Genomic DNA, 15,077 nt, shown 5'->3' on the forward strand with positions numbered 1-15,077 from the left:
AAACACAGATTATATTTAATATACATGATTTAAAATTATTAATACTTTTATTTATCTAAAATATACAAAAATGAATATATAATAAAATATATAATTGTTCGATTACGATTATACGTTTATATATATATATATATATATATATATATATATATATATATATATATATATATATATATATATATATATATATATATATATATATATATATATATATATATATATATATATATATATATATATAAATGATAAAGGTTTGTGAATCCGAGGCCAACCCTGCATTATTCAATATAGTCATATGTATTTTTACTACAAAATACATTAGGTGAGTTTCATTTGCCTTTTTACCCTTTATATTTTTAGGCTGAGAATACATGCGCAATTTTTATAAATGTTTTACGAAATAGACACAAGTAATCGAAACTACATTATATGGTTGAATGATCGAAGCCGAATATGCCCCTTTTTACTTGGTAACCTAAGAATTAGTAAACCAGTCTACTAGTTGACGCGAATCCTAAAGATAGATCTATTGGGCTCATCAAACCCCATCCGTTGTAGCGGATGCTTTAGTACTTCGATGTTGTTTTATCGTCTCCGAAGGATTTTCCGGAATGATAGGGGATATTCTTATATGCATTTTGTTAATGTCGATTACCAGGTGTTCAATCCATATGAATGATTTTTGTCTCTATGCATGGGACGTATATTTATGAGAATTGAAATATGAAATCTTGTGGTCTATTAAAATAATGAAATGATTATTTATGTTAAACTAATGAACTCACCAACCTTTTGGTTGACACTTTAAAGCATGTTTATTCTCAGGTATGAAAGAAATCTTCCGCTGTGCATTTGCTCATTTTAGAGATATTATTGGGAGTCATTCATGACATATTTCGAAAGACGTTGCATTCGAGTCGTTGAGTTCATCAAGATTATTATTAAGTCAAATATAGTTGGATGTATTATGAAATGGTATGCATAATGTCAACTTTCGATGAAAAGAAAGTTTGCCTTTTAAAAACGAATGCAATGTTTGTAAAATGTATCATATAGAGGTCAAATACCTCGCGATGTAACCAACTATTGTGAATAATTTGTAATCGATATGGACTTCGTCCGGATGGATTAGGACGGGTCGCTTCAGTTATTGACATGACATGGATGTTCAAATTTAGAGGTGAATAATATGTAGTATATACGTGGGAAAAATTGTGTTAGGATGTGTGAAAAACTAAAAAAAATAAAATAAAGAAATTACTATCATACACATCAAATAGCCAATGGCATATATAGGGGTATCGAAGTAGTGTAATTATGAAGTTACGAGTTTAAGTTGAGAGTTGAACAATGTGTTATATGTTTGCGGAAAATAATTGTTAGGATGTGTGAAAAATACTATCTTATAAAATTTATCACACATATCAAATGGTTATTGGTATAGCGGTATCAACTACGAAATTATGAGTTTAAGTTTTGACGTGAACAATATGTGTATATTTATAGAAAAATTGTGTTAAGATGTGTGAAGTACTTACTAACAGAATGTCAGACACACCTGCTCATGGTTTGGGTCACGATCAAAATAAAAATAGTTGATATAAAATGTTAGGTAGGTTGAATTTTTTTATTTTTTTTTACACGACTGTTAACAAGCTTTAATTATTTACAAATGATTTACATGTATAAGCACAGTGACTCCGATTTAGACTTGGGGTGTGTTTGAATGAAACTAGCTGGAGTTGGAGCTTATAGCTAGAACTGGAGCTTATGAGCTAGAGTTGGAGCTGAAGCTTATTTTTAAAGCCGGTAGCTGAATCTTATTATTTTTTATAAGTGTATGGTAAACTAGCTGGAGCTTATTTTCCAGTTCATAAACTCTAATTTTTTTCATAAGCTACTAGAAGTATATAACTTATTTTTTAAAAGCTTATGATTTTCATAATCTCTACTTTTTATGTCTACCAAACGAAGCTTATGACTTAAAGCTCATTAAAATCATAAGCTCAAGCTCCAATAAGCTCCTATAAGCTCCAAGAGGTTTGTGTGCCAAACACACCTTTGGACTTAGACTTGTAGCATCTAGGTGACATGATCAAACTCCTAAGAGCAAGGTTGAAAAAGACGCGAGACGGGGCCGAAACGGTAGCGACCTCAAAACGTCGCAACGGAAAATACGGGGCCGAGACGGGGTCAAAACGGATGTTGACTATTGTTGACTTTTATATATATAAATATATATTTACACATATTATAGAGCTAAAAAACCTTCGTTGACAAGTTTGTATCTATAATTGCTATTAGCGTTAATATAATACACAACGGAATACTAACTAAGTCAATTTTGATTGATTTGACCGACTTATGACAAATTTTAATAGAATTTCTGACTTTTGATCGGCGTTGATCCAATTTTTTCTGCATTTGACCTGCCTTTTGACCGTTGACCGGCTTATAAGAAAACGGGACGGGGTCGAAATGGTTTAGTCACCAAAACGCCACAACGGGCGTCGAAACTGACGCAACGGACGCCGTTTACAACAGTGCCTAAGAGTATTAAAAGTGACAAGTGATTCGTCTAAATTACGCATGAAGTTTTATGTGTTTGAGATAGTTTGTGTAGTTCTATAGGTAAAACATTGGAAAATGATTGAAAAATGATCTAGCAATGACATGAGGCCAAAAGTTAGAGGATACGTGAAGGAAGAGTCAAAGAAGGTCAAAGTCAACAAGAACATCTCCCATGTATCGATTTAGCTGCCAACTAAAGAGTTCATCAAGTTCCAGAAAATTTTCAAAATGCAAGAAATAGCTTTTCGGCTAAACTGAAGAACAACCCTAGCTATCTCTTTGGTCGGCTGCTGAATGATGAGTCCAGATGAAGATTGAAAAAACTCCAAAGTTCATTCCAGCTGCTAGCTATTCAAACAGATGCCAGCTATTCGAAGAATACTCTAAAAACTGTAAACATCCGCCGGAGATCACCTACAGCCGCCGGTTAATTACCAAAGCAACCCCCGAATACACTGGTAGGCGCCGACTCGAATTGATTTCGAACTTTTTTTTTTTAAGGTTTTACACTATAAATATAGGGTCAGCTGTAGAGTTCTGTATCACTTTCAATTCAGTTTCAAGTTTTGTTTTTTAGTCTATGCTTTCTCAAAATAATTTAGATTTACTTTTCAATTCTTGGATTTCAATCCTAACGCTTTGTTCTACAATATTATTTTGAGGTATTTATTATTTCAATTCGATGGTTATTATAATTTCAATTATTGTTATTTTTAATTTCAATATGAGCTAATCTTGTTAGTATTCACTTGGTAATGACATGAACCCTCGTTCGGATTAACGATTATTTCAAATGTGTTTTTATCACTTGTATGAATAAAAAATTTTATGACTACGTAAAAATCCATTGATTATTTATAGATTGTGATAAAAGTGTATGCGTAGATAAAAGATAAGATTAACGATCATATTTAATCCGATTACTTACTCGTTACTAGTATCTTTCATATGTCAACCTAGGTAATTTGTTTATTATTTAATGCGAACGAGTTGAAGATTATAAATTGGCTAGTACACACTTAAGTCTTGGAATCTAAATGAGCCTTGCAACAAATTATGTATATATCCGGTATATAAAGTTGGTGATTTAATGAACCTAGTAATTAAGTCAACACTTATATCATAATTATCATTCTAATTCTTGTTTTAAAATCTTTCTACTAGTTGGTCTGACTTACTAAGTAGGTGTTTGAATTAAAGTATAAGTTGTTTAAACCAACTTACTTCAAAAGGTTAATATGAAACTAAAGGAATTGTGAAAATCTAAATGAATACTGTTGTCTATTTTATTCATATCATTTGATTGCTTTATTTAATTAATTCCTTAGTTTATAGTAAAACCAAAATCCCCCAATTAATCGGGACACTTAAATATAACAAATTCAATCGTACTACTCTATATGAAACGAACTCAACTGACCATTCAACCTATTGTTATACTAATCGTGACTGTTGCATGTAATGTGTGCTAGGGTACTTAATTTTGTTTATAAATTTAAAGGTCGATCAACACGCATTAATAATGCGTTATTTCAGTGTTCAGTTTAAAGTATTGTAGGACCTTTAAAGCAAAAAAGTACAAGTGTCATGTAAGATAAGGTCAAAATTCAGATGAATGTGCAAGAATATTATAATATTATTTATATAATTATTTAAATTTGTTTAATTTGAATTAAACCATAAAATAAACAAAATAAATAAAGTAAAACTTTCGTTATTTATGAAGAAATTTATTCAACAACAATCAGATCAAAGTAATTTGAACAACACCAACAAATCATCAAAAATACTTCATTAAACTGAAGAATAAAAGTGACCGGGCAAAGCCCAAACAAATACAGAAAAATAAGAACACTAGCTTCCAATTACACAGAAAATCACTCAATGAATTATCACCAACAGATGATAATCATTCACACACTAAATATGACAAACCCTAGATGATAGTCGGGTGCCAGAGAATAAAAAGAAAAGATAAAAAACCCTAAATGACTACTGTTACAATATACAGAGAAAACTTTGGCTTAATGTCATATTTGGTCCCTCACAAATAAAACACTCAAACTTCTGCCACAATTCTTCATGTATTTACCTGCAAACACATCAAATACAAAACAAGCACAAATAATATTCCAAGTTAGATTGAAATTTATATCTTACTTTTTGAACATGCCCCCTCAATATGATCTTGGAATAAATCTACAATTCCAAGCTTGTCACAAAAATAGTTATGAACTTTAGAGCTTAATCCTTTAGTAAAGATATCTGCTGTTTGAATACATGAATCAATCTTAATAGTTTTCACAACACCAGCAGCAACCTTCTCTCTGATAAAATGAACATCAACTTCCAAATGCTTAAATTTCTCATGAAAAACTGGATTAGCAGCAAGTTGAATTGCAAATTTATTATCACAGTACAAATAAACAGGTAAATCAGTTTTAATTTGAAGATCTTTTAAAAGTTTCAAAATCCACATAATTTCACAAGTAGCATTACTCATTCCTCTATATTCAGATTCTGCAGAGGATCTAGAAACAACATCCTGTTTTTTTTACTTTTCCATGAAACAAGAGAATTACCCAGAAAGATACAATATCCATTCACAGACTTTCTAAGAAAAGCATATTTAGCCCAGTCAGCATCAACAATTGCAGTCAAATTCAAATTAAGTGACTTAACAATAGAAACACCTTTTCCAGGTGAGAGCTTAAGATATTTTAAGACATGAAAAGCAAGTTTTAAATGACTTTCTAAAGGAGAATGTATGAATTGACTCAAGCAATGTACAGCATATGCAATATCAGGTCTGGTCATTGTTAAGTAAATTAACTTTCCCACAAGTTTTTGATAATATGTAATATTCTTAATCCTTTTATCTTTGACACTGCACTCATTATTTAAAACAATATTTGCTTCAATGGGTGTAGACAAAGGTTTACATCCAAGCATTCTAAATTCTTGAAGTAATTCAAGATAATACTTTCTCTGATTAAGACATACACCATCTTTTGTTTGAAGAACTTCAATTCTTAGAAAGTATTTAAGATTTCCCAAGTCTTTTATTTTGAAATTAGAACTTAAGTATGATTTAAACTGTGCAATTTCAAGTTCACTATTTCCAGTAATGATAATATCATCAACATACACTAAAATTGCTAAAAATAAACCATTTTCAGATTTAGTGTATAATGAATAATCATTAGTGCTTTGCCTAAAACCATTATCAATTAGAACATCAGTCAACTTCTCATTCCATTTTCTAGGGGCTTGTTTCAAGCCATATAGAGATTTTATTAATTTGCATACTTTGTTTGGATCATCATTGAAGTAACCTTCAGGAGGTTTCATGTAAACATCCTCAATGATTTCACCATACAAAAAAGCATTGTTTACATCAAGTTGATGTAACACCCAACCTTTGTCAATTGCAAGAGCAATTAAACATCTAACTGTTACCATTTTAGCAACATGAGAGAAGGTTTCTTCATAATCTAAACCTTCCCTTTGGCTAAACCCTTTAGCCACAAGCCTTGCTTTATATCTTTCAATCTCTCTATTTGACTTGTATTTAATTTTATAAACCCATTTAGAACCAATTGGTTTTCTACCAGGGGGTAGATCAACCATAATCCAAGTGTTATTTCTGTTAAGAGCACAGATTTCCTCATTCATAGCATTAACCCAATTTTCATCTTTTACAGCTTCAGAATAAGTATTAGGTTCAATACTTTTATTCAGATTGGAAACAAAACAATAGTTGTCAGAATTTAGCAAAGAGTAATTTACAACTCTGTTAATCCCATACTTAACTTTATCATCAAGCACATAATCATTAAATCTTTTAGGAAGCATTGTTGTTCTATCAGACCTTCTAACAGTTGAAGTCTCACCCACTTGAGTATGATTTAGATTTTGATTTGTGCCCTCAGGGATATCACTAGTGTCATCAGGTGTTGCACTTTGATCACTCTCAGTTCCAATACTTGAAGTATTATCATGAGAATTATCTGTGCCATCACTTACTTCAGTGTCTCTCCCTTCATCATTGGGACTTTTAGAGTCTTGATTTTTAAAAACAACATCTTTTTCAGAATAAAGATCAAAAAAATTTAAGTGAGTTACATCAGAAAGCTGATCAGTAGTTTTAGAAGCATTATCTTTTTTAAATGGAAAAACTGTTTCATAAAATTTCACATCCCTTGAAAACATGACTAATTTTGTATCAAGATTATAAAGTTTATAACCTTTTTTAACAGAAGAATATCTAATCATAACACATTTTTCAACTCTACTACTAAACTTATCATGAATGTTTAAAACAGTAGCATAACACAAACAACCAAAAACTCTAATGTGAGAGTGAGACTAGGCTTATAGCCAAAAACACACTCAAATGGGGACTTTCCAGCTAGAACAATAGTTGGCAACCTATTAATCAAATACACAGCAGTCAATACACATTCAGACCAAAAAGTAAGAGGTAACCCCCCTTGAAACATAAGACTTCTTGCAACATTTAAAAGATGTCTATGTTTCCTTTCTACAATCCCATTTTGTTGTGGTGTATAAGAACAAGATGTTTGATGAAAAATTCCTTTTGAATCACAGAAACTTTGAACATTTGAATTGCAAAACTCAGTTCCATTATTAGACCTTATGATCTTAATTGAAACATTAAACCGATTTTTAAGTAAATTATAAAACTGCACAAGATTATCAAATACTTGATCTTTAGATTTTAAAAGATAAACTCAAACAGCTCTTGGAAAATCATCAACAATAGTGAGGAAAAATTTAAAACCTTCTCTACTTTGAACTTTATAGGGGCCCTACAAGTCAAGATGAATTAATTCTCCTATTGATTTTGATTTACGTTCACTCAAGGGAAAGGGTTCCCTTGTTTGTTTAGCTTTATGACAAATATCACAAGGATTATTATTAATAGTTTCTCTTATATTAAGATTTGATTTCAAAACTTCTAAAACTTGACTTGCAGGGTGACCCAATCTGTGATGCCATAATCTTAATGACACAGCATTTGAAACAACATTTGAATTTTTAACAATATATTCACCTTTTTTAAAACAAATATAGACCATTGATTTCATCACCAATCCCCAATGTCTTGTTTCCCTTCAAATCCTGAAGATAACATCTATCTTTATCAAAACCCACAAATATATCACTGTCTTTTGTAAGTCTGTTAACAGACAGTAGATTGACACAATATTCAGGAACCAGTAACACATTATTAAGAACAATTGAATTATTAAGTTGATATTTTCCAACTTTTTGAATTTTGGCCTTTGTACCATTGGGATGACCAACAGTAATATTAAATTTTGAAACATCAACTTTTTCAATTAAGTTATGTTCAAAGCAAACCATATGTTGATTTGCACCAGAGTCAACAATCCAGTTATTAATATGTGTTAAAGGTTTATTTATTAGATTTGAACAAAAGAACTTAGTAATATTCTCATTAAAGTAGGTATTGAAGTAATAAAACCCACCAGCCATAGCAGTGTTTACTTCATTTGCAGGTTCTTTGTCATTACTAATTAAGCTCATAATCTTTTGAATTTGTTCTTCAGAAAAAGGAAAACTGTAGCTTTCACTGTTACTAACACACTTATTTGAAACAGAATTGTTAGTGTTAGCAACAAACTTCGGAGCAAATTGGTTAAAAGGCTTTCTCTTATACCAAGGAGGGTATCCTATGATTTCAAAACATCTCTCAATGGTATGCCCCATCATACCACATTTTGTACAATGAAAATTAGTGTTAGGACCTCTTGGTCCTTTTTTAAAACCAGAATTATTATTTGTCTTAGCCATAAAAGTTGAAGATTGAACTGAATTATTGTTATTATTGGCCTTAGCCATGAAATTTGAGGTTTGAACAACTTTTGACACATCATTGGTAACAATTCCTCTATGAGATTCTTCCCTAGATAAGATTGCATAAGCAGTCTTAAAATTAGGAAGAGGATCTCTTGTCAGAATGTTACTTCTAATTGGTTGATACACATCATTTAGACCCATTAGAAATTGCATTAGTTTCATTAATTGATTATGATCTTGAAACTCTTAATTTGCTTTACATGTACATGTTGGTAGTTTGATGAGGGCATCAAACTGTTTCCATAAACAATTTAACTTGTGATAATATTCAGACAAACTACTTTATCCTTGAGTAAGTGAATTGATTTTATGATGAAGATTAAATGTAATAGAGCCATCTATCTTATCATATGTTTCCTTTAACTCTTGCCACACAACAGCTGCATTATCAGAAAAGATTTGTCCTAAATATAACTCATCAGAAACAGAAGTTAAAATCCATGTTAAAACTACAACATTGCACCTATCCCATTGTTGAGCAAGAACATCATCTTCCTCATATGTAGCTCTTTCACAAGTTCCATCAACAAAACCTTTTTTATTTTTAGTATTTAAAGCCAAAATCAAAGCTCTACTCCAAACATTATAATTTTCTGTAACTTTAAGTTTAATTGAAATCAATGAAGTACCAGAAGTATCACTGGCATGAAGATAAAGTGGATCTCCAAAATCAAGTTTATTTATCAAAGTTACAGAATCATCTGTATCAGCCATTTTAAAAAAAAAAAAAAATTGATAAAACTTGTGAGACTTATAACAAAAAACAAATACAAAGTAGATATGCAAAGAATACACAAATATGCAGAACCAAATAAGCAGATAAGCAAGCAGATATACAAATATGCAGAACAATCAATAAACAAATAAGTAGATATGCAGAACAAATAAGCAAATATGCAAAGAAATATCTAAAAGAATACCAGTGCTTGATCAGGTTTCCATTGATTTCAAGAATCAAGGTCAAGAGTTGGGCACTGGATTCTTATACTACACAAATCAGATATGAAAAAAATGCAGAAAAACAAAATAAACACAATTATAAAGAAAGAGAGGTCTTGGCTATGGTCCAAGTGTGAACACAGAGGGCAGTTTATTCTTCTTAAGCAAGAAGAACTCTCTGGTCAGGTACTTGCCACAACACAAGTAGGTTTAGATTATACCAACATAATCCACACTCCAGATATCAAGAGCCACCAACAGAAACTAGCGGAAGCACGAACAAGATCCAATAACACCAGATCTTAACAAACTGAAGCAAAACCCTAACCCTAATTTCCTTGAATTAGAAAACTAAAGTAAAACACCAGATCTTATTGATCGAAGATCTTAAATCACCCACAGTCTTTGTCGAACCCAATAGAACACCAATCAACCAGAAGATTGAATCGAAACCCTAGAACAATCGAAATACGAAGAACGGCTCAATAACACCAGATCAAAGACGCCTACGCTCTGATACCATGAAGAAATTTATTCAACAACAATCAGATCAAAGTAATTTGAACAACACCAACAAATCATCAAAAATACTTCATTAAACTGAAGAATAAAAGTGACCGGGCAAAGCCCAATCAAATACAGAAAAATAAGAACACTTGCTTCCAATTACACAGAAAATCACTCAATGAATTATCACCAACAGATGATAATCATTCACACACCAAATACGACAAACCCTAGATGATAGTTGGGTGCCAGAGAATAAAAAGAAAAGATAAAAACCCCTAAATGACTACTGTTACAATATATAGAGAAAACTTTGGCTTAATGTTATATTTGGTCCCTCACAAATAAAACACTCAAACTTCTGCCACACTTCTTCATGTATTTACCTGCAAACACATCAAATACAAAACAAGCACAAATAATATTCCAAGTTAGATTGAAATTTATATCTTACTTTTTGAACAAGTTATGTAGAAAAGTAATACAAATCTTAAAAATTAAAAATAAAGAAAAATACTATATGGTTGTAAGTTGTTTAACATGAATTTTGCAAGCCATAAAACTACTTAAAAAAAGAAAGAATTAGATTACATAAATTATGAATGAGAAGTGTTATATTTTGGACGAATGCTCGAAAAATTAATTAATTAATTAATATATATATTCTACTAATTCATAGGGTTTCTGTGCGATCTTCATCATTCAGCAACTTTATTCAACTGATTCGTTTCTATTCTACTCGTTAATGCTTATCTTTTCTATTCTGGCTATTATCTCTAATGGGGAAAAACTCTGGAGGATCTCTGATATGACTAAAACGAACGGTTTTATTTGTGCGGTGTCGTCAGGTTGCAAAACGTCAGAATCAGTTACCAAGTGAGAGCAGTGGTTTTATTATTTGTATTTAGCTGGGTTTCCTAGCTATAGTTCACCTACTTGTCTTCCTTTTAACGAGTAAGTGGTAAATATAACTCAGGTTCATATTTTTGTATGTTTGCTCAGTAACGTGGGACAAAAGTGCCTATAAAGTTAACCCTAGTGACAAGTGGTAATAGATTAAAATTAACTAAGGTAATATAAGCTAAAGAGAATAGAAAGGGATAGGTATGAAGAATAGAATCCTGATGGGGAACTATCATAAGAGTTTAATTTCCTAAAATAAATACTAAACCTCAATCAACTTGGCTATGAACCTAATTGATTTGTCACTAAGAGTTTAGCCTTTGAAGATTCTGGCTAAGACGGATATCCCTACTCCCAACATTAACCATAGAAGATTTAAACGACCTTATGGAAAGAATCCTAGGTACATGAATAAAGTGGTATATCCCTAAAGGAAAGTCTCAGCTTTTTTCTTAATCCAAGTCGGTCTAACTACAGTAATATTCCACCACTTAATACTAAGCTATGCCTTAACATTAACAGATGTGCAATCATAGATATTCTAAGGTACTGCTAATTGGATTAGAGGTCTCTCCTTTGCGATCACTTACTGAACCCGGGATCATCTTACAACATCTCAAGAACATTACTTTTGACGCGAATCATGCTTTTGAGCAACCCAGTGTTCACTGAACTCTATATTGCCTACTCTAATCAAAACCTAAATGAGCATTTCTTCTTTGATGAATAAATGATTATTCGTACGTAGGTACTATATCCCTATTGTGACGTTAAGCACACATAACTACTTACCTCGTATTCTATGGTTGATCAAGTCCTGATACTAGGTTATAGCCATGTGAATAAGCGGAAAGGGTGATCCGTAAATTAGACTTCTAAACCGTCAAGGTTTCAGCATAACAATAGCATAAGTTTCAGATAAAGTATTCAACACATAATAAACATTTGCAACGGATAGATAAGCATGCAAGATGAAAGCAACTTAAAGTAACAAGATAACTTTATTAAGTTAGGAAAGCGTTCACCGTTTACAGACGAGATCTGGACCATTAAAAGTGCTGACATCCTCTAGACCGCTCCTATTACTATCTTCGGCGTTCGCCTCCGGGTACTTAATTTCTCGCTCGAAGGTGAGAAGGCCTTGAAAGCTCTAGTGAGAGAAAGTATATTGTAGTGAGAGAGTGAAGAGATGTGTATTGAAAATGGATGACAAAAAGCCTTTAAATAGAAGTGAAAAATGCCTGCAAACGGCTGTCAGGCCGTTTGCAAGGCCCGTTTGGCAAGTCAGCCCATTTTTTATGGCCGTTTGTCTGGGCCATCTGGCAGGCCATTTTTCATAGTGGCAGGATATTTGGTAAGCCGTTTGGCCTGCTTGTTTCCTGGATCGTAACTTGATTTCTTGTCTTTCACCGTTTTCGCTCTAGAATCTTCGTTTTAGCTCCAATTCTCTTGATTCTTTTTGCATCGTCTTTGTAATTACTTAATCTACAAATTTAACTGAAAAAGCAATTATTTTTCTGACAAAGTTTGGAACTTTATGCTTTTTGGGACTCAATATCGGGGATAAAAACGTGACTTTTTAGCCGATATCAAATATCTCACACTTAGACTTTGCTCGTCCTCAAGCAAACTTTCGAGCTTTTAGCACCGAAGATTTTTATTCGTAGTGATCAAGTAATCTTTGTTTCGCAAGACGTAGGAGCGAAAACTTGGTTTTACTCTTTTGTTATTCCCGAGCCCTTTTCCGCAAGCATGAGAAGAGGTTACATAACTGAGGCTATCTCACTCAGGTCACTCAATTCACTAAAGTGTTTTAGGTGTCCTATAGTTCTAAGAAATGAAATCGCTAAAAGCCAGTCATGTATGCATTCTTCGTCATTAGCTTGATCAAGACTCAAATCTCCATCACTTATTTGAGAGAATTTTCAGTTATAGACTCAGCTTATATCGTGAAGAGATGGTGACTTTGGAGGTTAAAGGGTGTAAAGGGTTGGATAGATAGGAATTCTTTTTAGGATCGATTTTTAATAATCCTTTCAGCTTTTTGTCGGGAGTTTCAGATTGAGCATCCTTCTTTTTTACTGCCAGGAGTTCTTTTCTCGAATCTTTTTGGGTTCGCTCCTTTTCTCAGAACCTTTATTCAAATTATTATTATTTTTTTATTTTTTATTTTTGGCAATCATCTTTTACTTTTTTCTTCGAGGTCTCCTTTTATTGGAGGTCTCTTTGATAATTGACTTGGATGCTCGCATTTTTCTAATGCGGTTTTATAGGAAATTTTCCGAAAGTATGATTTCGACGGGATTTATTTATTTATTTATGAGGTGAGTGGAATAGGTAGTAGTGGATGGAATTTTGGTAGTTTGGAGTGAAAATGGAAATGAAGGTATTTGATGGGGGTGTTTTGTCTTCACGAATAGCCGAGGTCTCTAACTTAGTAGTTCTCGCCAAAAGGTGTGATTTCGAAATGTAGATCAAGAGCAAATTCTGATTCAGAGATGCTAACATCGGCGCACTCAACAGAAATATAATGAAGCACTAAAAATGAGTGCTTATTAGGCCTTATTTGGGGTAGCTCACAGCAATTATAATGGGTCGAATTGCGCCTTTCGTTATGCAATGCTCTTTTGGAAAAATTGGTTTGGTTTTCGCAAAAAGTCTTGACCTTGTTCTACCCTTTTATCTATTTTGTAACAAAGACTTTTTGATCATTTATAGAATTTTGTAATCCTAAGTGTTTTATAGCTCGGAAAGTTTTAAATTTTGTGAAAAATTTAGTTTTATAAACACTTGAGGATTTTACGAGAATCATTATGTGTAATATTTGCTATCCCACACTTTAAAATAACATTGTCCTCAATGTTAAGGATATGGCGTATCCCACACTTAGGTTTTGAAAATGACGTTTTGTTATTAAAAGTTGATGTTGATGGGTTGCTAATCCCATACTTAGCATTTAAAGTGGTCTAGTATATTGCGTATATTCTATTGAAAAAGTAGTGAAGACGTAGTACTCCCTTATGGTCGCAAGGCGTGTATGAATGGTTTGCCGAATATGATTTCTTCTAATCTCGTGCTAGCGCCATTCTCGTTCAGTACGTCCTTGCTGTGCGTCCTTGCTCCAAATCGTGCTTCCATCTTGTATAGTCTAGATCGTTGTTTATTTGTGACGTTTATTCATGCATTTTATTCTACCATATCATACAAACTTAAAATGTAAAAAGTAGTTATGCCCAAGGTTGGGCGTACAACAATAAAGTAATAGTATATTATGACATCACAGGTTATCATAAAATGAAATAGAGATAGGGAGAATCATAGCTGATTTGGCTGGTGTGGTGGAAGAGAATATGACACGCTCGTGCAGGGTTGCTTCGGGTTCCTAAGAGCTGATTGTCCTTCGTCATCCATCTCCTCGTCAGTGGTGAACTATCGTGCTAACTCTGAGGTGTTCATATAACAACCCTCACATTTCCATACTTGAATTGACTAATTTGCCCCTAGGGTTGTTATCCATACTTAATATATGATTAAATTCGACGTTGATTAAATATTTATTTTTTGTCGACACGTTTTGTTAACTAAAGTTTATACTAATTATATAAAATAACTTTAGTTAATATTAATATTAATATTAATGTATATTATATATAAAACTATATGTAACATAATTATTAATTAAATGATAAGTTATTTTAATCATTATTTATATTTTTAGCTTATAAAAAAAAAGAAATAAGATTTTTTTTATAAATTAAATAATGAGCCCATGAATTCTGACTAAATATTTTCAAAGACAAAACATATTAAAAATATTTTTAACATGTTTTCTTTTTTTTATCAAAATTGGCACCTTTATTTTATTTATATTTTTTCTTTTCACCAACCATTTTTTTCCTATAAATACCCATTTCTATTTCATAAAAACTTGTATCAAATCTTTGGTTAACTCTCTCACAAACTTGGGAAATAACTTGAGGTATTTTCTATATTTTTTTATCGAATTGCTTTTATTTTTTGTATATTCTTTATAAATTCAAAATTAATATATATATAAATTATGTTTATATGTTATAATTAGTATTATAAGTATTATGATGTATAAAAATAATTTTGATAATTTATGGAATATTATTTCTAATTAAATACGAATTATGTAGTATTTAAACGTAAAAAAATGTAAAATTTGTAATAAATATTTTTAACCAAAAATAAAATATATATAATTTTTTTGAGTTTATAAAACTTAT

The 15,077-nt window shown here is 31.7% G+C and overlaps 2 protein-coding genes across 2 annotated transcripts; both read right to left on the minus strand.

Moving 5' to 3' along the window:
- Window positions 1-6,887: 6,887 nt before the first annotated feature.
- Window positions 6,888-8,619, minus strand: LOC139859259 (uncharacterized). Its single transcript, XM_071848056.1, has 2 exons — window positions 7,671-8,619; window positions 6,888-7,303 (listed from the first exon to the last, which is right to left on the minus strand). Exons 1-2 carry the CDS (start codon window positions 8,617-8,619, stop codon window positions 6,888-6,890), a joined length of 1,365 nt encoding a protein of 454 aa, XP_071704157.1.
- A 141-nt stretch (window positions 8,620-8,760) lies between these two features.
- LOC139859260 (uncharacterized) lies at window positions 8,761-9,192 on the minus strand. Its single transcript, XM_071848057.1, has one exon. The coding sequence runs from the start codon at window positions 9,190-9,192 to the stop codon at window positions 8,761-8,763; it is 432 nt and encodes a 143-aa protein (XP_071704158.1).
- Between the last annotated feature and the right edge of the window lie 5,885 nt (window positions 9,193-15,077).

The sequence above is a fragment of the Rutidosis leptorrhynchoides genome, chromosome 7, assembly GCF_046630445.1.
Source record: "Rutidosis leptorrhynchoides isolate AG116_Rl617_1_P2 chromosome 7, CSIRO_AGI_Rlap_v1, whole genome shotgun sequence".
NCBI lineage: Eukaryota > Viridiplantae > Streptophyta > Magnoliopsida > Asterales > Asteraceae > Rutidosis > Rutidosis leptorrhynchoides.

What these genes read in the sequence shown, in the direction of transcription:
- LOC139859259 (XM_071848056.1), bottom strand. Translation starts at nt 8,619, where the DNA reads ATGGGTCTAAATGATGTGTATCAACCAATTAGAAGTAACATTCTGACA. An exon ending in GATTGGTGATGAAATCAATG is followed by an intron (nt 7,304 to 7,670) that starts GTCTATATTTGT and finishes TAAAATCTAAAG; the next exon opens with ATCAAGTATTTGATAATCTT.
- LOC139859260 (XM_071848057.1), bottom strand. Translation starts at nt 9,192, where the DNA reads ATGGCTGATACAGATGATTCTGTAACTTTGATAAATAAACTTGATTTT.